At 36.8% G+C, this 21,679-nt stretch overlaps 1 protein-coding gene across 3 annotated transcripts in view; it reads left to right on the forward strand.

Annotated features, from left to right (window-relative positions):
- The window catches only part of LOC124632055 (tolloid-like protein 1), an 84,429-nt gene that overhangs the window by 47,661 nt on the left and 15,089 nt on the right, over window positions 1–21,679 (forward strand). For all 3 annotated transcript variants that reach the window (XM_047166708.1, XM_047166710.1, XM_047166709.1), the window contains exons 5-9: window positions 1,211–1,517; window positions 2,812–3,035; window positions 10,023–10,201; window positions 17,848–18,078; window positions 18,539–18,679. In XM_047166708.1, coding sequence (XP_047022664.1) covers window positions 1,211–1,517; window positions 2,812–3,035; window positions 10,023–10,201; window positions 17,848–18,078; window positions 18,539–18,679 — 1,082 coding nt within the window. The remainder of the gene's footprint in view (window positions 1–1,210; window positions 1,518–2,811; window positions 3,036–10,022; window positions 10,202–17,847; window positions 18,079–18,538; window positions 18,680–21,679) is intronic.

A 21,679-nucleotide genomic window follows, 5' to 3' on the forward strand; every position in this document is an offset into this window, starting at 1 on the left:
CGTGAAAATCTTTCTTTACTTGAAATGGAATGATCTTTATATTTTTCAAGGGGTTTTCGTGATCCTATAATGATAAATACTTTCTCCAAAATCAAGGAAGTCATGATATTATAAACGGTATAATATTACCTAATTTTCCTTGTTCTCGATGTCACAAACAATTTACTGAATTTCCATCAATAAACGTGTCAGATGTCAATACGGTGACAATATTTTCCGCCACGTTTTATACTCTGCTGTTTCCCGTCTATTTTATTCACATTTTAAACAAAATAATGAGATATCATATGTGTAAAATACATAGGTTTCCTATTTTGTTTTTGTTTTACAGAAGTGTTATTTTATAATGTACCATTATGTACTTTAAAACTATCAAATCCACCGCTACATTTAATTAAAACAATCTACAGTAGCCTAACCACTAAAAGGCTCGCTTCACAAACCTAACCGATAAAACTTTGGAACATTCTTCATCTTCAACTCTGGAAGGCAATACCACTGTTCTAATAAAGGCTCATTAGTGCCTCTTGAATGCGCACTTTTTACTTCAGCGGCCAAAGGATCGACTCTATTGAATCCTGTGAATAAGCTCCGTGCCGTAGTTTCGTTGGCTGAGATTCTCTTACTATGAATTCTGTCTAGGAATCAAGTTTTGCTTGCATTTGGATACTATTCACTTTTTTGTTTTTGTCCTACAGTTTAGCTTGTCTTCATCTTTTATATTATTTTTTGTCATGTCCTTATTTATAATGCTCTAATCATTTAATGACATGATAGATGTTTAAAAACTCTGATTGGTATTCTATGTATTTGAATAGTTTTTCTCGAATCTCCGTGGGAGAAATTCTTTGCCTATATTAATCACATTCAAAAGGTACAATAAATAAATTCTGAAGATTTCCTTAGTAAGAGAATTTAAGAATAGCTACAGTTTGCACAATTTGAAATGCAGCGCATTTAGATTTGCAATCTACATAGCTTTAATAATTGTGGCTATTCATTAACTGTGTTTAAACGAGACGAGACCAGGGTTACGAAGGGCTTAACTATTTTTCTTTACCTAATGAACTTTAATGAGCTTGTCGTGCCGTTTTATATTTTTTTATATCATTATCTTCATTATGCGCATTTCTAATTATATACTTTTCTTTCTTCATAATCTTTTCAGTCTTCCATGAAAAGCAATAGTCAAATAAGAATTTGATTTCAGGCTAAGAAACATCCACTCAAACGAGAGAATTGGCCAAAACACCCTAAGTTCATCAGAAAACAAAACAGTTTCCCAATTTGTCAGAAAAAAGTTTTTTCGTCACCACAAAAAGCATAACAGTGGAGAACAGAGAACGGAGAAGAAGTTCGAAATACCTGAACATGAGTTCGAAGAGAGATTTGAAGTGAAACCACCGCCTAAGAAAATTTTGAACGCGACTGAGGGTCAAAATTTTGACAACTGGTTTTTTCGTGACGACATGGAAGATTTAGAAGCTGCTGAAACTAATGCTCATAATAATACAGAGGTTAGTAATACTGCTTCTCTTAGTAAGAAACAAGGCTATTACATACTTTCCTTTGTCTATTAGTTCGATGCCGAATCCTCTCAAAAGAAAACGTTCATACAAAAGAAAGTCTCACCCAAATCTTGACAAACACCTTCAAATTAAATTATCTCTTACCATAAAAAAAAGTCAGAACCCATTAGCATTTCCCATTCCTTTACAGAAATCGAATCTAATCACAGTCGAGGCAATCCCCATCATTTGTCCCCCAATAATTAAACTGCATGTTAGACAAAGATATTCCAATTTGGGCTCTGTAACCGAGTTGTCAGCGATTAAATCAATTACCAGCCATTATGTTAATCCCGTAATTGAAGCTAGCTTAGAGGCATTCTCATTGAAACCATCTGCATAATAACGGATTATACAATTACCGAAATTAGTGGTTTTTGGCCAATGTTGGCGGGTTTTCGAGCTATGAGATGGTTATTATTTGATTATTATTGTGTATATGTGATTGTTATTGGGTGAAGTTAAAGACCAGTTTATGCAAAAGATATCATGTGAATAAAGTCGATGATATTTTTGATTTATATAGCTTTGACAAAGAACGAATTCTTGACTGTAAAGAGCGAAAAAATGAAGTACCCATCCAGTTTTCTTTAAAGAATTTCAGACTTAAAACTTAATCTGATTAGGCATAAGAAGGTCATCAAAAATAGATTACTTTGAAAGTGATATTTAGGCTTAACGAGCTATATTTAGATTGTCGTAAGTAATCGTCGCCCACATCGCAAGTTAAGGTAAGTATATTGACAGATTCTAATTAAAACTATTCGAGAAATCACACTAATTGACTTTGGAGTTTTAGTGAATAGACTTGTCGATGTCATTATAAATTGGTTTATAATCTTGTTATTGAACTAAAATTAAAGTCAAGTGTAGGTATAGGAACCTACTGAATTCAACAGATTTTTTATTTCACATTTAGCTGTGTTCTGCAATTTTATATACAAATCTGCAATTTTTGTACGTGATCTCTGGAATTTGTTGATATCTCGAGTCCTGCTTTAATTTCTTTAGGTATCCTATTCTCATCAATTTGATACTAATGTTATTTCAATGGGATATCACTACTGAAAATTACGAATTATCATTTTTATTTGAAACAGCTCCGCGTAATACCTTTTTGGACTATATAAAAAATATATAGAATTTTATTTATTTTCTGGATCAAAGCAAATACCTATACTAATCATAGAGCAATTAAATCTTAATCTGTGCAATAGTATTTAGCCTTAAATCTCCTTCCCAGGTCAGAAGCCGTCATCGCACTATTCGGGCTGCAACAAACAGGAAAGAAAGAATATGGGAGAACGGTGTCATTCCCTATGAAATCGACGGTAACTTCAGCGGGGCACACAAGTCTTTGTTCAAGCAAGCCATGAGACATTGGGAGAATTTCACCTGTGTGAAATTTGTAGAGAGAGATGGTGATTTGCATAAGGACTATATTGTCTTCACGGAACGCCCTTGTGGGTAAGTTTAATTTTGAAAACTAGGTAGAACTGTTTCGCGCACCTGGATAAAAGGTACCATAATATATGTGTTCATCGAGAAAGGGGGTTATCTAACAATTAAATATTTTTTCGGTTCCACAGATTACATAATTCAAACAAACTCTTTTATTAAATTCTTGACCGTTATTTGAAGCTTACTAGTTTGAGATAGGCACCTACGTGTTTTCCGCTTTTATCTCTGTCCTTTTCTACCCCATATCTTGCATCTCTCTCGCACACCGACCAGTTTCACTCCCCACCAGGCAGGAGGCGACGAGTGTTCTCGGCGGCCACAGTTTGTCATTGGCGTCTTGTTTTCCGCCCGAGAAGGTTGGTCTAACCAACCGCTGTAGTATTTCGTTGAAAAATAAACTCAGTGCTCTCGCAGAACACAGGTGAGTTTATAATATTTTATACAATTTGTTAACGGTTTTACCGTTCGATATTCGATTTTGCGAAATCAAGTGTTAATATTTTGTACATCTACCCCTTTTTTGTCACGAGTTTTTTCCGTGTACTTTTTTTTTTTCAGTAATTTGTTTTCAGAATGAGTGACTTATAAAGCAAATATGGATGCGGTAAATAATAAAGCTACCACAGCCCGTGCACGTGACTATGGAAAAGAAAGCAAGCCCGAAGTTCCTAAGGCACCTGTGGCCCTAGTTCAATCCTGCAAGGCGTTCAACTTTTTGACAAAAAAGAATGGTGTGAGGTGCGGTCCAACCAGCATCTCCTTAGTTCGGACTGGTCACTAGCGCACTTGAAGAGGGCTGGTGGTGTCAAGAAAGCTTTTCGGCCTTGAAAGACTTGGTACGCTCCCCTCGGACTGCCAGTAAGTCTGTTAGCCACCCCCCATGGGGGTCGGCTCATTATCACGGCGTGTGATGGTTTTCGGCCTTGAAAGACTTGGTACGCTCCCCTCGGACTGCCAGTAAGTCTGTTAGCCACCCCCCGTAGGGGTCGGCTCATTATCACGGCGTGTGATGGTTTTCGGCCTTGAAAGACTTGGTACGCTCCGCCTAGGACTGCCAGTAAGTATACTAGCCACCCCCCGCAGGGGTCGGTTCATTATCACGGACCCGCGCAGGGTACCAATCTTGCATTTTGCGAGTCGCAGCATCATTACAAAGCAGGGACCAGTAAGTATACTAGCCACCCCCCGCAGGGGTCGGTTCATTATCACGGACCCGCGCAGGGTACCAATCTTGCATGTTGCGAGTAGCAGCATCATTACAAAGCAGGGACCAGTAAGTATACTAGCCATCCCCCGCAGGGGTCGGCTCATTATCACGGACCCTCGCAGGGTACCAATCATGCATGTTGCGGGTCGTACCATCATTGCAATCTACCCTCGCAGGGTGGCTTTTTGGATCGACTTTCGAAGAGTCGCCATTATAACCTTCCCTCGAAGGGAAATGGTAATCACACTCACGCTGAATGGCGTGTGACGCAAAACTCTAAAAGCTCCCTTGGGATATCACGAGTAAATTACAATAGGAACCATGTCCAACAGAGGAAACAGAAAGCGTCCAGGACCGCAGGCGGACTTTGATGCGTCCAACAAGGCACGTAAGTTATGACTTTCCAGGCGGGTTGCCTAACATTATATCAAGACCAATGGAAAGAAATGGGAGCTCCGCCTTTCTTGTTAAAAATAATAACTGGGTATCGCATACCATTGGCCAAAAGCCACCTTTGATAGATAATGCCAGATTTGACCAGAGAGTCCAAAGAAATGGATGTCGTCATATCCCAAATGATAAAACAAAAAGTTCTATTGATAGCTGCAAATTCTGCCAGCTTTCTTTCCAATATGTTTCTTGTGCCCAAAAGGCGACGGAAAGAACCGTCCAATACTCAATCTCAAGGTTCTCAACAAGTTCATAATTACGGAACCCTTCAGTTTAATAAATGTTTTTCGGGTGCTAGAGTTTCTTCAGAAAGACGAATGGCTGTGCAAGTGGATCTCGCCCAGGCTTACTTCTACCTTCCGGTAGCCGAAGGTCACAGATATGTTCTTCGACTAGTATACAGAAGAAGACTGCTTCAGATTACGTGCCTACCATTTGGCTTAAGCACGGCACCCAAGACCTTCGCCACAGTGACCAATTTGGGTGGCTCAAACTTTGAAAACTCAAGGGTTACTTATAATTGTGTATCTCGATTTTCTGGTGGCTCACCAAGATATATTTGCCTACTTTGGGATCATTTGCACCATGTTTTGGATGGCAAGTGAATAAATCGCAAGCATTATCAACAAGATAATGACAAAACGCACTACGTGACAAACAGCACGACAAACTTAGAAGACCTGCATAGCTTGATAGGACTTTTAAACTTCGCAAGTTTTCGTTGTTCCATACGGCAGACTGCATTACCGGGCTCTCCTCACTTTCCTCAATGCAGTGTTGAACAGCAATCTATACCTACCCTATTCATGGAACCGTGAGCCAAACGGTGAACAAACCATAAAAAGGGTTCTTATAAGTCACGATTGAAGTAATGATCATATTTTATAAAAATAACTACGAAAGTAATATACTGACAACATTAGAAATGATATTTTAGAACGATGTCTGTGGAACTTATGCAATCTTTTCAAACTTAATTGAAATCAAATATGTATGATAAATGCCGTAAATTATTTTCTTAATTTTAATGAAATATGTAGTAAATCGTTTACATGTAAAATGAACCTAGAAGTCTTGACTGTCATACATAGAACCCTACTTAATTGAAGACCACAGATACTAAGAACATTTTACATAAAAATGTGACGTTTTTGTCATCGGTCATGTTATACCCACCATTTTGAAAAAGTGTCATTCTTTGGTTACATTGTGGGCTCACGGCTCGGTGAATGGAGTATAGCAATGTTGAACCTACCAGCAGATACCTTAGCAGATCTAAAGTGGTGGCTGGTCAGCTGCCACCAAACCTTGGATATTCATTCGCCACTTCCCTGTCACCTTATAACCACGGACGCTGTCTCGCATAGGGTCGCTGCATATGCTGAGCGAGGGCCATTTCGCGTGATCGTGACGCATATTTTCCTTTTCCCATTCTCTTTTTTTTTTTTTTTTCGTTTTCATTCCTGTTTTGTTTTATTTTTGTGAGCTTTTATATGTATTCGTTTTTGTGTGTGCGTCACGAACGCGAATAAACGTTTTGATTTGATTTGATTTGATTTGACGCCTCCGATGTAGGATGGGGGCACAACTGAACGGAACTCCCGTAATGGGTTCATGGAACGAGAGAGAAAAAGGCTTTCACTGCGATCTGAAAGAGATGCTTGCAGTGTTAACTGGAAAATCACGGCAAGTTGCTAAAGAGATCAACAGCCATTTTTCAATGCAGAAATGGGACTGTGGTGTCATATCTAAGAAATCAAGGTGGCACCCGATCAAGGAGCTTACCGAACTTGACGTACAGAGTATTCAGTTATCTTGAGCTGTATCAAATCTATCACGTCGTGAATCATATACCAGCCCTATTCAACAGTCAGGCAGACCATCTCTCCCGACACAAACCTCCACCGGAGTGGCATCTTGTATCAGCAGTGGACCTATTTGCCTCGAAGCGAGCCCAGGGACACATAGTTGTGTACTACGTGCCCCTAGATCTGAAGGACCCGAAAGCGGGGTTCCACGATGCATTTTTCTCAAGTTTTGACTTACCCGCTAGCATGGGTATTACCGCCACCTTACCTTATACCGTAGGTCCTCAGTCATCTCAATTCAGGAACGGGAGTTAATCTCATAGTAGTTCCTTCGGTGGCACCAGGTATTTTGGCGAGCAGATTTGAAGTCCCGATCATTAGCAGTACCCTACACACTGATGAACCTCGAGCAGAAACCGATAGACACAGCAACGGGGATACCCCCTGCCAAGGTCAAGGAAATGGGGGGGGGGGAGGGACAAGGAGTCTCTCCGACTGAAGTCTTCTTCAATCCACACGCAACACTTATCAATCAGCTTGGAGTCGATGGTTAAATTGGGGCGAAAAGTATGAAATTGGATCCTATGAATCCTTGAATCCCTATTTGGACCTATACTTACCCAATTTTTAGCGGACTTACACATAGTAAATAAACTAGCATACAATACTATTTTATTACACAAGTCAGTTATAGCTACACTATGCAATGCAGAAACCACTCTAGAGCTAGGCTCACACGTTCTAGTCGGACACATTTTAAAATCAATAGCGCTGAGCAAACCTGTTCCCCGGGAAGCCGTCCATCTGGAATATTGACCAATTGGTAACCTACTTAAGTGCAGTAAACGTAGACGAGAATAATCCATTTGCAACTTCCAGGCACACTGCTGCTCTTTCTTTTGCTAGCTTGTTTCGGAAAGGCGAGTCCATGATCTTTCCTTGCTTGCAATAGACCCAGAACATTTCAAAAACAACAAAGATAATTTAATCTTATGGCCAGTCTTTGGCTCTAAGACCGACAGTTCTAGTCATAGGCAGTCGGGTTGTTGTTTGATGGATAATCAGGAAAATATAAATCTAAGTCCAGTGTATTGGGTCAGAAAGACTAAAGCCTTGTTAGAAGATAGACGGACATCGGCTAATTCCTTAAATTTATTTATATCCGTTAGAGGCCAACCAAAGGCAGGCACCCGAACGATGATGCGGGTGGATTAAGACATTGTTAAAAGAGGCAGGAAGAACTACAACCCCAGGAAGCTTCCACTCGGCGGTAGCGTCAAAATCTGTGTTGACAATATACCTTTGGACGATATATTAGCAAAGGGTAATTGGCGATCAGGCAATACATTTGCCCATTTTTACAGAAGGGAAAGATACCCACTAAATAGAAGTAGCAAGTTATCTCGATTATTTAATTAATCCAGCTGATTAATGTCTATATTTTTTTTTTGTTACTATTGTTATTAAGAAGTATCGCAATGTTTTTGTTAATTACTATTAGAAAATGAAATCAATTTTTGCTTTTGTTCTTGCATCTCTCTTTTAATTTTTATTACTCATCCTTCGAGCCCCTTTCCCAACTATGTTGGGGTCGGCTTCCAGTCTAACAGGATGTAGCTGAGTACCAGTACCAGTTAACTTTGATTACATTAGTATTCCAGGACGCAATACACATACTTACATGTGATTACTCGTGTACCTAAGTACCTATTTACATACACAATTTCATTGCTTTCATTGCATGTGCTTTTGCTCACATTGGCGTCCACTTCCACCAGGCGATAACAAACACGTCTCAAACTAGTAAGCTTCAAATAACGGTCAAGAATTTAATAGCAGCGTTTTACCTGAAATAAAACGCATATTAAATACTTACCTTATTTGAAGCTTACATTTTAATTTCTGCCTGGTGTTTTCGACTCAATGACAAACTGTGGCCGCCGAGAACACTCGTCGCCTCCTGCCTGGTGGGGAGTGAAACTGGTCGGTGTGCGAGAGAGATGCAAGATATGGGGTAGAAAAGGACAGAGATAAAAGCGGAAAACACGTAGGTGCCTATCTCAAACTAGTAAGCTTCAAATAAGGTAAGTATTTAATATGCGTTTTATTTCAGGTAAAACGCTGCTATTTTTGAAATGATTGAATTAATTTTTAACTATCAACGGTAAATTAGATATCGGGTAATTTAAAAGTCTGTTAGCCTGTTTTACGTTATTTGGAATAGGGATATAAATAAGCTGACACTAAAACAAAAATATCAGTTAAAGGATTTCAAAATTGAAATGTATTTTACGTTTCCATATCGATGTTCTATATTACACATTTTTGCGTTATTTTATTACCTAACAAAAATATATTTATAGGTTCTTTATTTTTCGGCAAACTAGACATCAAATATAAAACGCTAGGGAACGATAAATCGAGTAAACATAGTTATTTATTTCATCAAAACTTGAGAACTAGTTTGATGAAAAAACTAAATATTTGTTTTAGAACAGTACCTACCTAAAGTTAATTTATCAGAATTCTTAGGAAAACATGTAGGTTGTAGACTATTTCTTTTATCTTCAATAACTGTTATTAATGTCTTCGACAAAATAAGCATGACAGCATAGAGCAATATTTGTGTTCATGACGTACTTGAACAATTTACCACCTTCAGTATTAAGTTCCTGTGTTGTCATCACCCTTACAATCCATATTGCGAAACAGGATACCAGCAGGAAATGATGTCCTCCTAGCCGATTATCGGCTACGGCAGCTGTTCTCATGTAAGGAGATTAGCCAACTGCGCAGGACATATTATAGTGCACAAGCATTTGCGCAGACACAGGTGCACTCCCTATTCCTTCACTCTCATAGCCCGATGGGACGGCAATCCGACACGACCGGAAAGAGATCAGGTGCAGGACCGACATTTACGTGCTCTCCGATGCACGGGTGAATCAATCACCAACTTCCAGGCTTCGGGCTGCTTTGTGAAAGTCTTCTAAAACCCACGAAGCGATTTCGGCCCGACTCGGGAATCGAACCCGAGACCTCGTGCTCAGCAGCCACACTTGCGACAACTAGACCAACGAGGCAGTTAAATATTAGAGAGGCAGCAGGAGATATTGACTAGATTAATAGCACTGTGATATCATAGTATCATGATGTCAGAACTGAATAGGGATGAAGTATTATTAAAGAATGGTGATCCACTAGATCTATTTTAGGACTTACATGTGAATCCCAAGGAATCCAACTTCGAGTTTTTCAAATGTTTCTGAAGATATGCTTACTGTTATTTCTAAACAAATCATAGTACATGACAATTTGTTTTTATAAAGATAACATAAATAGGTAACTAACATTTAACTTAATTAATACTTAAATTCTGATAATTTAACTGAAGTATCTATCTATATTTTTATCAATCCTTTTTTTTTTAACTTTTATACTCTCATTTAATAAATTTCTACATTTAGAACCTTTTCCCAACTACGTTTTTATCATAATTATATGATAACTTTCTCCCACCTTCCATAGATGCTGCTCATTCGTCGGCAAGCGTGGCAGTGGTGCTCAAGCGATCTCCATCGGCAAGAATTGTGATAAATTCGGCATAGTGGTGCACGAGTTAGGCCACGTGGTCGGCTTCTGGCACGAGCATACAAGACCCGATCGTGATAGACACGTGCAGATCATCAGGGATAATATTATGCTTGGTAAGTACTTATTAGAAATAATTTATATACTTAAATGCAAAAAAAAAGATTACAGCTCTTTCACGCCAGCGGATTTTTGTCGTGCGTAACAAAACCGCGCGACATGGTCGCTCGGTTTTAAACGTCATCACTGCCTAAGCCTGTACGAACCGAACGGAAAATCCGCTGGTGTGAAAAAGCGGTTAGACTGAAAATCTACGTCAATATAGTTGGGAAAGATAAGTTTTTTCTAAAAGACCGAATATTAATTGTGCTTTGTCTATTTCTAAAGATTATTTCTAAAGATGAATTTATTTTTTTATGATTTATTTCTTCATTGGCAAACGTTACTAAACAGCTTGCAATACTACATCAAAATTATATGAATAACCTGTTTTCTAACATTATCGTAACAGTAATTTCGACTAGTGTACTAGGATAGACGATGACAGGACAGTGTACTAACCACACGACCAGATTAACAGACCGAAACAGGGTCATCGTTACTCACAGGACAATGTCACGGTTGCTTGTTTAACTGCACCCGACCTCCATTGTCGCTGCTAACTATTAGCCTGTGTTTTAATAGCAGAGAATAGTATACAGGGTGTGTCGTTCACAATCACATTAAATCCTATCGCATATACTTTATGATATTCTATGGCGAATTGTAAAAAAAATAACCTAATCCATTCAGTGGTTTAACCACAGGAGTCATTTTTCGTTTTTATAATTTACAACATCATGTGTAAAGCAGAGATAAAGTTAAGAGTATTGAATGTTTTGATCAGTTGACAGCTGTCAGTTTTCAAGGGAGAATATCAGTTGTTTGTAATGACTGACTTTTATACGGTGTTCTAATTTTCGCACATTTTTATTCTATTTACTTTTTTTGAAAAATGCATTTTTTTATTTTTACGTATTTTTCTTTTTTCTTTGTGTTAATCGACATATATTAACCAGTATATTAACGCATTTCATTTAATGTGATTGTGAACGACACACCCGATATACACGTAGATATAGTGGTTTTATTTCACGTATGTGGGTGACCTATAGTTGTGTGTGTAAATGTATATGCACTATTTCTTTGTATGTCTCGAAGACTCAGGCATTACTGAGGGCTCCAGGGCTTACGCATACAAAGACAGTGTGCATGTATCTATATTTACACACACGAGCGCTCCAGAACTAACACATACAAAAACAATGTCTATGTATATTTACACACACAAGCTCATCCATTTTCGTGAAATAAAGCATCTACACTTATTCTTAAACTGTCCTGTATCCTGAACTAAACAACTTCATACTTATTCACGAGTGAAAAGTACCCTGAAATCTTCGGGTTTCAAGATCAACTTTTCCGGCCGTTTTACCATAAATAAGGCTTCAAATGAGCCACAAAGAGGCTATACCTAAGTGTGGTAGGTAAAGGTAATGGCCTTTCCCAATATTCTATCTATCTGTAACAACAGATAGTTGTATATAGAATATACTTTATAGTACTAGTAGGTAAGTGACTCTTATAACACTGATACCGACAAGCAACAAAGTTAATATCGTTCTTAGATTAGTTATTTTACTTCTCAGAAAGACGGTCTGTTAGTAATAGAGATAGATACGATCTAGTTCGCTAGCAAGTTTAAATGGCAATAAGCTGGTTTCATTTGTTTTTGTAACCGAATAAGGTTGGTTACGTTACATCATCATACCTCGCGTAATACAACACAGACACCTGAAGATGTTATAGGTAGCTAGGTAAGAACTACATATAAAAAAACTCTTATGTACACTTTACCTTATCATAATTACATTCCTAGATGAAAATTACATTATTCCAAACATAATACGAGACCAAAGCATTATATTAATCCAAACATTTCGTCACAACAAAACTAAAATTAATTAACAGTCCCCTTTCAACTCTCACATAGTGATTATAATCCTCTCTGAGTCACTCTGTGAGCACGTAACGGCGAACAATACGCCAAAGTACGCGCTCAGCACTTACTGTACGCAACGTACGCATACTTGACCCGAATACATTGCGAACGTCTTACGCGAATCTTTACGAGGGGCGCGTATTACACCGTACTTGTGTAATTGACAAAAAAAATATGGACGAGTTGAGAGCCTGCTCTTTTTTGGGAAGTCAGTTAGACCCATAATTTGTGTTAGAAAATAATTACCAACACTGGAAAAATGCTTGCATCCCTACCACATTCTGTATTTTCTTGAGAAGAAAAATAGTCTTATTATAGAGAAGTTAACATTAACACACTGAACATTAAATCCGTGGTTTGTGCTCACAACATAATACAGGTAACATTATTTCACAATTTCCATCATAAACTTAATTAAAATTGTGTTTTTAATTCGACAACGAACCGATATTATTATGCACGCTCACGGTTTTAAAACAGCAGGCTTTTTCTGCTTACAAACTAAAGCCTTGATATTGATAACCAAAATACATTTTAAAATATTCACACTTAGGTACCTGCACAAACAATAAATTAGATAAAAATGAGTTACATCAAATTTATTTAATTTCAATTCAATTTCAATGCAAAATACTTTTTCATGTGATTGGATTTTCATAAACAATTTTCAACTTGTTTGGCTGTGAAAACTAATATTTCAGAAGTTACCAAAGTCACTTTGATGTCCGAATAAGCAGCTAAAAGAATTTATTGACGTGTAATAGACGATTTATAGCGAAGAAAAGATAATTTGAGCTGCCATTGGTAAATAAATTCGTAGATCTTCAGAACGCAATATTTATTTTGGCATTTGAAATTCCCACTATTCAAAATCTAAATTACGTGATGACCGATAAAATGCCACATTTTAGACAACTCTCACTATTATAGAGTTATATTTTCTTCTCATAACTAAAGAGATCTTAATGAAATGGTACGACATTTTTGCAACATATTGTCACCACAGTAAAACAACCTTCAATATATTTTTCATTAGTTTAACCTAATCATGACACCATACTAAGCGATCATTATTTTGTATAAACCAAAACGACTTCCGTTCATACCAAACAATCACAAATAATTAAGCTGTAACTCGTCATCACTAACACGGTTACGCTTCGGTGTAACACACAGCCTGACACTGACACTCGTCCCACATTGAGCCCGTCACGTCACAGTGTCATCTGACGCATAATCAGTCCGGAACCAAAACATGATCCCCTTCCTGTTTATTATTATCAGCACTTACTATACGAATTGATTGACTCCTTAGCATTCAGGTCAATGTATGCGGGGAACTTTTGGTTTGAATCGCAGCTAGGAGTCCCTTTATTTTGAAAGAAAGTCTCAGATAAAACAGGAACGGATTTAGGAAGGATATGCAGGCAAGAGTGAAACTAATGATAGTTGAATCAAATACCTATCTAAAATATTTTAAGTAATTAGCTACACTTTTGCAGGTACAAAAGTTGTGCGGGATTGTATTATGAATGCATAAATTCTGAAAAACTTACAGATTTTTTTTTGAAATCTTAAGATTCCTTTGGTTGGACTTGTGTTTGAAAATAGTTACTGGCAACGTTTATAACCCACTTCATTATTTCCTCAGGAAAATAAGGCCCATAATCGTTTAAACTATTAAGACAGTTTACTAATGGGTCGTTTGTCCAATTTCACAATTCGAAATAGCGCGGTAATCGCGTTATCAACTGGACTATCATGGTATAACCCGACCGGGTATTAAGGTCATTACACAATTATATAATCTAAGCCATGCGCCCTACTTTGTGAATATCCAGCATTATGGTACGATTCCCCGGTGTTCCAATTACAAGGTAACTTGCTACTACTTTAATATCACTTTAAGCGTTCCTGGATTGTATAATATTATTGTAAATAGTTTGTTTTAGTTGTTTGTTCGTAGCTTTGTGTTTGTCTGACATTATTGTGAGCTATATTTAGACTAGAACGTGATAACCCGAGGTCCTAAGTGCAAACATGTGAACGTATGGTCCAAAGTTGTTGCTTACAATCAAGCGATATTATTCAATTTTTACTAGACGACTTCTACTTAATTTTTGAGTGTATGTGCTCAAATTAGATATAATTCATTTATTTGCGAAGCCAAAGACTCGTTATTATCTAGTGTCGTCAAGAGATTTATTCAATACTAGCTGGTGCCCGCGACTTCGTCTGCGCAGGTTTAGTATTTCGAACAATATGTTTACAAATTGTAGCCTATGTGTTATTCTGATGTATAAGCTATATTATTGTAAAGTTTCATTAAAATCCATTCAGTAGTTTTTGCGTGAAAGAGTAACAAACATCCATACATCCATACATACCTACAAACTTTCGCGTTTATAATATTAGTAGGATTTAAATTGAGACTGGAAAAATATTTCTTTTGATCTCTATTTTGTTACTTCAAAGATAACATCCTTTAAAATTGATTGAATAGAGCCAGTCTATCTAATCTCTTTAACTTGTTTCAGATAGTGACTATTAATAGTTTAAGTTCCCACATAATACTAGACTTCAAATGTTAAAGAAACGTTAGCGGCTGATAAATTAGGTCCTTATACCAAAAGAGAACTAAAGCGTAGACAACTAAAATACCAAGAGAGCGTGCCAAAATCTCAAACATTCTGCCCCAAAATTAATAACTTGCGACAATCAAAATTGAACTTTCCAACGAACGCGTATAGTTTGAATTTCATTAAATTGCTAAACAAGTTGGAGTTAGACCAAATTGCACCGTCAAGATGGAGCGATAAAGTCTAATTTTTAATGAAGATGTTCCTGTTTAAGGCTGCCCAAATAGTTAAAGTTGTCCTGTCTTAAATTCGAAGTGAATCGCTGGCGTGCTTTGCGATAGCTACTTCAATGGATTCCTCTAACAATGTTGTCTCAAAAATGTTGTCCTCGTAGCAGGCTAAGTTTGATCAACTAGAATATTGACAATACAAAGTGAATTCTATGAAGCCAGGACTTTTTTCTGAAAACAGTTTAAAACTGCTTCCTCATTCCTCGTATCTCTATGAGCAATTTTTAGGTTTTTTTTTTTAATTCAAGTTTTAGGTAGCAATTTTTGTTTTTTTTTTTTAATTCAAGTTTGAGGTAGCAATTTCGCAACGGGAAAAAAACTGTCTCAAAAATATATACCATTCCATCTTTTTATGAAAACTCACGAAAGCTTTGCTACAATTTATGCTATGATTACCCTTGAAAATTACAGTATGCAGCTAATGCAGCTGACCAATTATGTCCCTTTTCCCGAGCGAGCAAGTGACTATGGGCTAAGAGATTAAATTAGGGATAGAAAGCTAAAGGCCCCTTGCATATTCTAATAATATTAAGCTGAGAAATTGGTGATATCGAATCCAATTATTAGCTTTACAGCTCTCATTGAAACCCAGACAAGATTGAGTTATACGTAAATTTGCGATTAGACGAGACCTTATTTTATTTGGTTATTTTTTATAAATTAACTAATCTGTTTGAAAAACGTGATAAGAATGAAATAACTACGATAAATTATTCAGATATAGGTAACTGAGATGTTTCTTGTGTTTTTCCTGGCCATAATTTTAGATATAGTTAACTTAATATTTCAACACAATTGTTTTACCTATACATTTCCTTATTTACGCAAACCCAAACAAACAAGACAATCATTTGTTTCAAAGACTAATTACTTAATTAGTATCGAAACTATTGATATTTAATTAAGTACATACAATAATAGATTCTAGACTGACCTAGGTATAATATATAACATACATGTATCAATGTCAACCATTAATTTACTATAAACACACACATAATGCAAAGGTGTGGACATAGTGGCAGCGAAATACCAAACATGATATATTTTTGATAAATTTAAATACGAAATAAAATATAGTAAAGTAAATTATTCCTGAATAATCATGCCTTATTGCTAGCCAGACTGAAAAGGTATATTAAGTAGAATATTCTATTAATAAAATAGAAATACACAATTTTTATTTTAAATAAAAAATATCATTTTTCCATTGTTAAAACCTAGACACGTACACCAAAAAATCTGCATAGATTAGTTTTATTCATTCATTTGTTTCGTTAGTTTTTGAATTAAATCTACCACGTGCCATGCTGGTTAGAATATTTTAGCCATTCATTTTATTCCCAGACACAAATTTATACGTTTTGTTAATTATCTTGATAAATGTTTCACGCAATTTCACGTAGGTACAGAATTTAATTCATGCAGAATTAGGATAGGAACCATAGTATAAATCTTGTAGGTCTGAAAATCCGATACACATTGTACTTATCATAAAATACTTTTCAATATAGTTTAAACAATAGTTAATAGGTATTAGGTTTTCACCACACGATTTCTGAGCATATTTTTATTTAAACGTAAACCTCCAGTTAGGTAGGTACCATTTAACTTGGTAATAAGGCTTTCTTTACAATCAATACATACTTTCATTATGTATGTAGACTTTTTCCATTAGTGGTAATATAAAAATCCGCTCCCGCCTCCGCTTTACATCTCTGTACTACCACCCACTAAAAGTCATTCAAAGAAAAATACACCTTAAGTGGATGTTCTAGCAACTGTCAATCATGATGACCTTTCCTCTTCTATTTTACACGTTATTTCTTAGAAAATGATACTCTGACAAATAAATGGCCCTTCGAACATTGATTTTCGGTACCTAAAAACGGTATTGGACCGTTTACCGTTATTACGAATCTTGACACAAATTGAAACTTGAATGATTGCTACCGAAAATATATTTTCCTTGGAAAATTGTATACCTAAATCATCTCTTCTCATTTTAGGATAAAAAATATATTTAAATGAAACAAATGGAAAAACTTTAACCGATTTTTTTCCTACCTACCTTCAAACCTTTTTATTAACGTGTAAATAACATTAAATGATCTCAAGCGAAAAACTTCAATAATTACATACCGACATAGCAAAAGTTATCCGAACATTCGTCAAAAATTCCAATTTCCTTTGCGAAGTTCAATTTGATTTCGGAGACTTATATTAGATACACATACCTTCGTGTAAGTATAATAATCCTTTATGCTAAAGTTCTTATGACTTTTAAGACTTATTCCTTTGAATACAGGATGTTGTGCGAACATGTTGATTGCTATTGTTGCTACAAACTTTTGATCTTTATTATTATTTCGCGGAACAAATTTGTCATAGAACGGGTACTGCCTTTTTGTGACAAGACGTTCAATATAATGTGGCTCTCTATGTATGTTAAGATGGTACTCTAATCCGAGTTTCATATTAGATTTTCATATTAGATCTGTGATTGTTGCTTTACTTTTTGCAACGTCTAGAATAAGTCTAGGCAAGTGTACTAAACTCCCACACCTTGCTCTGAAAGTATCTAGGTTTATGTTTGTCTGGTTTTTCCTTTACTTACCACATAGTCTATTTATGCCCATTTTCGCCAACAAATACCTAAATTAAGGGAACACCAAAGTTTAAGTGTACCTTATAACCTTTATTATTGGGGGAGCCCTTATTCTAATTTCTAAGTAACAGTTAGGGAAACGTTAAGAGATTGTTGGTGAAAACGGGCATTAGTCTATTATTTTTCAGGACAACCAAACAAATCATTAATTTATATACTATAACCTCAAACCCTTCTTCCACAGGCCAAGAATACAATTTCAACAAGTTAACCGAAGAAGAAGTGAACTCCTTAGGGCAAACATACGACTATGACTCAATCATGCACTACGCTAGAAACACCTTCAGTAAAGGGACGTATCTGGACACCATACTCCCTCTAGAAGTCCACGGGAAGAAACGGCCGGAGATCGGACAGAGAGTGAGATTGAGCGCCAGTGATATCGCCCAGACTAACTTGCTGTATAAGTGTGCCAGTAAGATCTAATTTGTATATTCTTTTTTAATTGTTTGTTGTTTGTGTGGAGACAAGGTAAGTTGATGTTGCCTTTTTTTGTTAAGTGTAGAGGAAATACCTACTATAGCAAAGTCATTTTAATGAAAAGTAATCTTAAACTACTTGAGCATAAATCATGTATCATGTACCTACTTACCCACAATAAAATGTAAAGTTTACGTAACATTAGAACTGCGATTCAGGATTCAGAAAGACAAATAAATTAAATCAATAACGTTATTGACATTACAAAATTCACCATTACTGCTTAATAACGATGAAAATACATAAGTTCTTAATAATATAACTTACTTTTGATACTAAATATTGTATGTGAACATGAGTATAAAGATTAACATGAACGTTAAAAGACAGTGACCGTAACAAATCATCTCATATCTCGTTTATAGGTAATAATAATGATTTAATATTGTAAACAGAATGCGGAAGGACTTTGTTGGGCAATTCGGGGTGGTTCAACTCCCCCGGATGGGGTAGTGAGACTCCCCCGACTACTCCTGAACGCTGCGAGTGGAGGATCGTGGCTACGCATGGAGAAAGAGTAGTCCTCAACATCACTGGTGAGTACCTACCTGCATTAGAGTAACTTATCTTAACAACTTCTAAAACTTTATTTTTAATGTATTCAAGAAAGCCCTGAAAGAAAGTATGTAGCTACGATTTTACAGACTAAAATACTCGTACGCATAATAAGGTGATGTTAAAACTGCTGGATTTAATCCATGTAGGTACTTAATATTTACTAAGACTAAGAAATGCCGTCACAACGTCGGCCAGATATATAATATTTTTTACGTAAATCCGAAGAAGTAGTGAAACAAGTATTGAGCTTATCCTACTAATATTATAAATGCGAAAGTCCGTTTGAAAAACTACTTGTATATTATTGGTTGTACTAGACTGAACGTAGGATACTTTTTATCAACACACCACGCGGGCCAAGCCGCGCGCGCGGGCGGAAGCTAGTCGCGAATAAACAAATAAACACGATACTATTGACTTTTGTTTTATAGTAAAAATGAAATGTGATGAAATGAATAGTCAGTCCAGGCCCTTTGACATACATATTTTCATGCAGTAATACCGTCGAATTGCCCCCAGGCACTGATAAGTAGGTAACTGTATCCGACATTTTATTAAACTCAAATACTGAAAGTGGGCCAATACCTATATTGTGTAACTGTAATACATTGAGTTTCAGTCTCTTTAGGTTTAAATGTCAAGTCTTCATCGAGTTACGTAAATCTTTCTATTCCATCTGGGGCATTCGATATATGTATTTTAATTGATTCAATTCATTGCCTTAACGTAATTGCTTATTTTAACTAAAGTAAACGCGGGTGAAGTCGTCATGCCCGTCAATTGATCCAAAAACTTTTATTTATTTTTTCTACTGAACTTAAAATGGGCCGGTTTATATGTCAACATATTGTTGATAACATATTGCACAATTGAAATGACAATATGGGGTTTTAACAGTCATGGCATCGGAGATATGTTAGTCGAAACGTGTGTGCCCTAACAAAATCGTTTTTTCGTGAAGTTCAGCTGTCAAAAGTGAAACTCAGCACGTGGTTTTGTGTTTTGATTTACATAACTCCAGTGGGGTCTGTGGTATGTTTCTTTGTTTAATTGGATAGTTAAGTTTATTTGCTAACGATGTAATATGCAATTTGGAATACTTTTAACATAGAAGATATATTTATTTAACGTGACATCTATTGGTACTTTAAAACTTCCATTTGACCCAAAACTCGTCAATTTTAGAATTATTATGACGACTACTGGGACATGCTCAAAAGTTGCACCTAAACTCGTCATAATGAGGATATTTTGTGTTTTACAGTACAAAATGCGAATAAATAGCTAATATCGGGACTTTTACAAAATTGTTAACTGTCTAGAACAAACATATTTAAGGTTTAGACTACATTTGTTGATAAAACTGTGTTTGACTTGACAGCTTTTTGTTCGAAATAACTGCATGTCATCACGCGTATTGTACCGCGTCTCCCTCACGTGCCTTTATAAAAATTATGTTATTCAACTAACTAACTGTTTTGACGCAAAAAATATTAAAATAAGTTTTAAAACTAAGATGACATAGCTTCCATCGCTGTCACTTCTTTGCTTGTCGTATTCGATATTGATGGATAAAGAAATCGTATGTACCTAGTGATTGCATGATCGTAATTTTAACAGCAGATCATGACTGTAAGAAACTACAAGCAAGAGGGCCTTTTAAAAGTCACAGAAGTTGTTTAGAATAGAATAATGAAATTCTAAATCGCCGTGGAACGCCGGCTTAGAATTGCGTTCCCCCAAATCATCCCGTGGGTGTCGTAAGAGGCGACTAAGGGGCAAACCGGAGGTCGGGCAGCAGCGCCCTCCGTGTACCGCACACCCTCACTGCGATTGCCAACCCGCCTGCCAAGCGTGGCGATTAACGGCAACTTATGATTATGATAGGCACAGAAACCAGGCCCCCAGTCCCCGGCAGCTCCGCTATCCCTGGCGCGAGTAGCGGTCAAGGTAACGGCGGAGCAGGGTGCTAAGAATCTCCGGAAGAGTTCCGGCTACCCACCCCCACGACGACTGGCCCTGGTAACACACAACATACGCACATTGAGGACTGACGAAAAGATCTGCGAGCTGGAAGAGGAGTTGAGCAAGTTACATTGGGACATTATAGGGTTATGCGAAGTCCGTAGAGAGGGAGAGGACACCGTAACCCTGAAGTCTGGTAACTTGCTCTACTACCGGGAGGGCGACCAACAATCCCAACATAACAACCATCGACAGTATGTCGAACCTAATACTCAGAATATCCGAAAGATATTCGCTGAAGGGCATTCAGGTGTACGCACCGACCTCGTCACACTCCGATGATGATGTGGAGACTATGTATGAGGACGTAAGTAGAGCCATACATAGTTCATAAGTTGGGAAAGAAAAGCGAAACCAAGGCTCGACGCCTTCAAGCTCCTGGAATGGGAAGGACTTGGCATAAACATCCACGGCGAATACATCACCCACCTTCGGTTTGCCGATGACAACGTAGTCATGGCAAAGTCGATGGAGGAACTCAGTATGATGCTCGATGGCCTCGACCGAGTTTCAAAACGGGTGGGCTTGAAAATGAACATGGACAAGACGAAAATTATGTCAAATGTCCATGTTGAGCCCACCCCTTCTCGGTTGGAAGCTCGGTACTCGAAGTTGTTGCCTCATATATCTGCCTAGGACAAGTAGTCCAATTACGTAGGTCCAACTTCAAAAAATTGAGGTAAAAAAATCTTTAAAAACAAGCTTTTATTTAAATGCGCTAAAAATAAAAAAATAAACTTTTACTGTAACTTTACTGATTTATGTTTCAAAAGCTTGTCGCGACATTTAAGTACTCGTATTTACTTTCTTAGTAAAATCGCGACAAGCTTTTAAAACATAAATCAGTAAAGTTACAGTAAAAGTTTATTTTTTTATTTTTAGCGCATTTAAATAAAAGCTTGTTTTTAAAGATTTTTTTACCTCAATTTATTATATACTTTTTAGTTTTGATT

This window comes from Helicoverpa zea, chromosome 7, assembly GCF_022581195.2.
Source record: "Helicoverpa zea isolate HzStark_Cry1AcR chromosome 7, ilHelZeax1.1, whole genome shotgun sequence".
Lineage (NCBI taxonomy): Eukaryota > Metazoa > Arthropoda > Insecta > Lepidoptera > Noctuidae > Helicoverpa > Helicoverpa zea.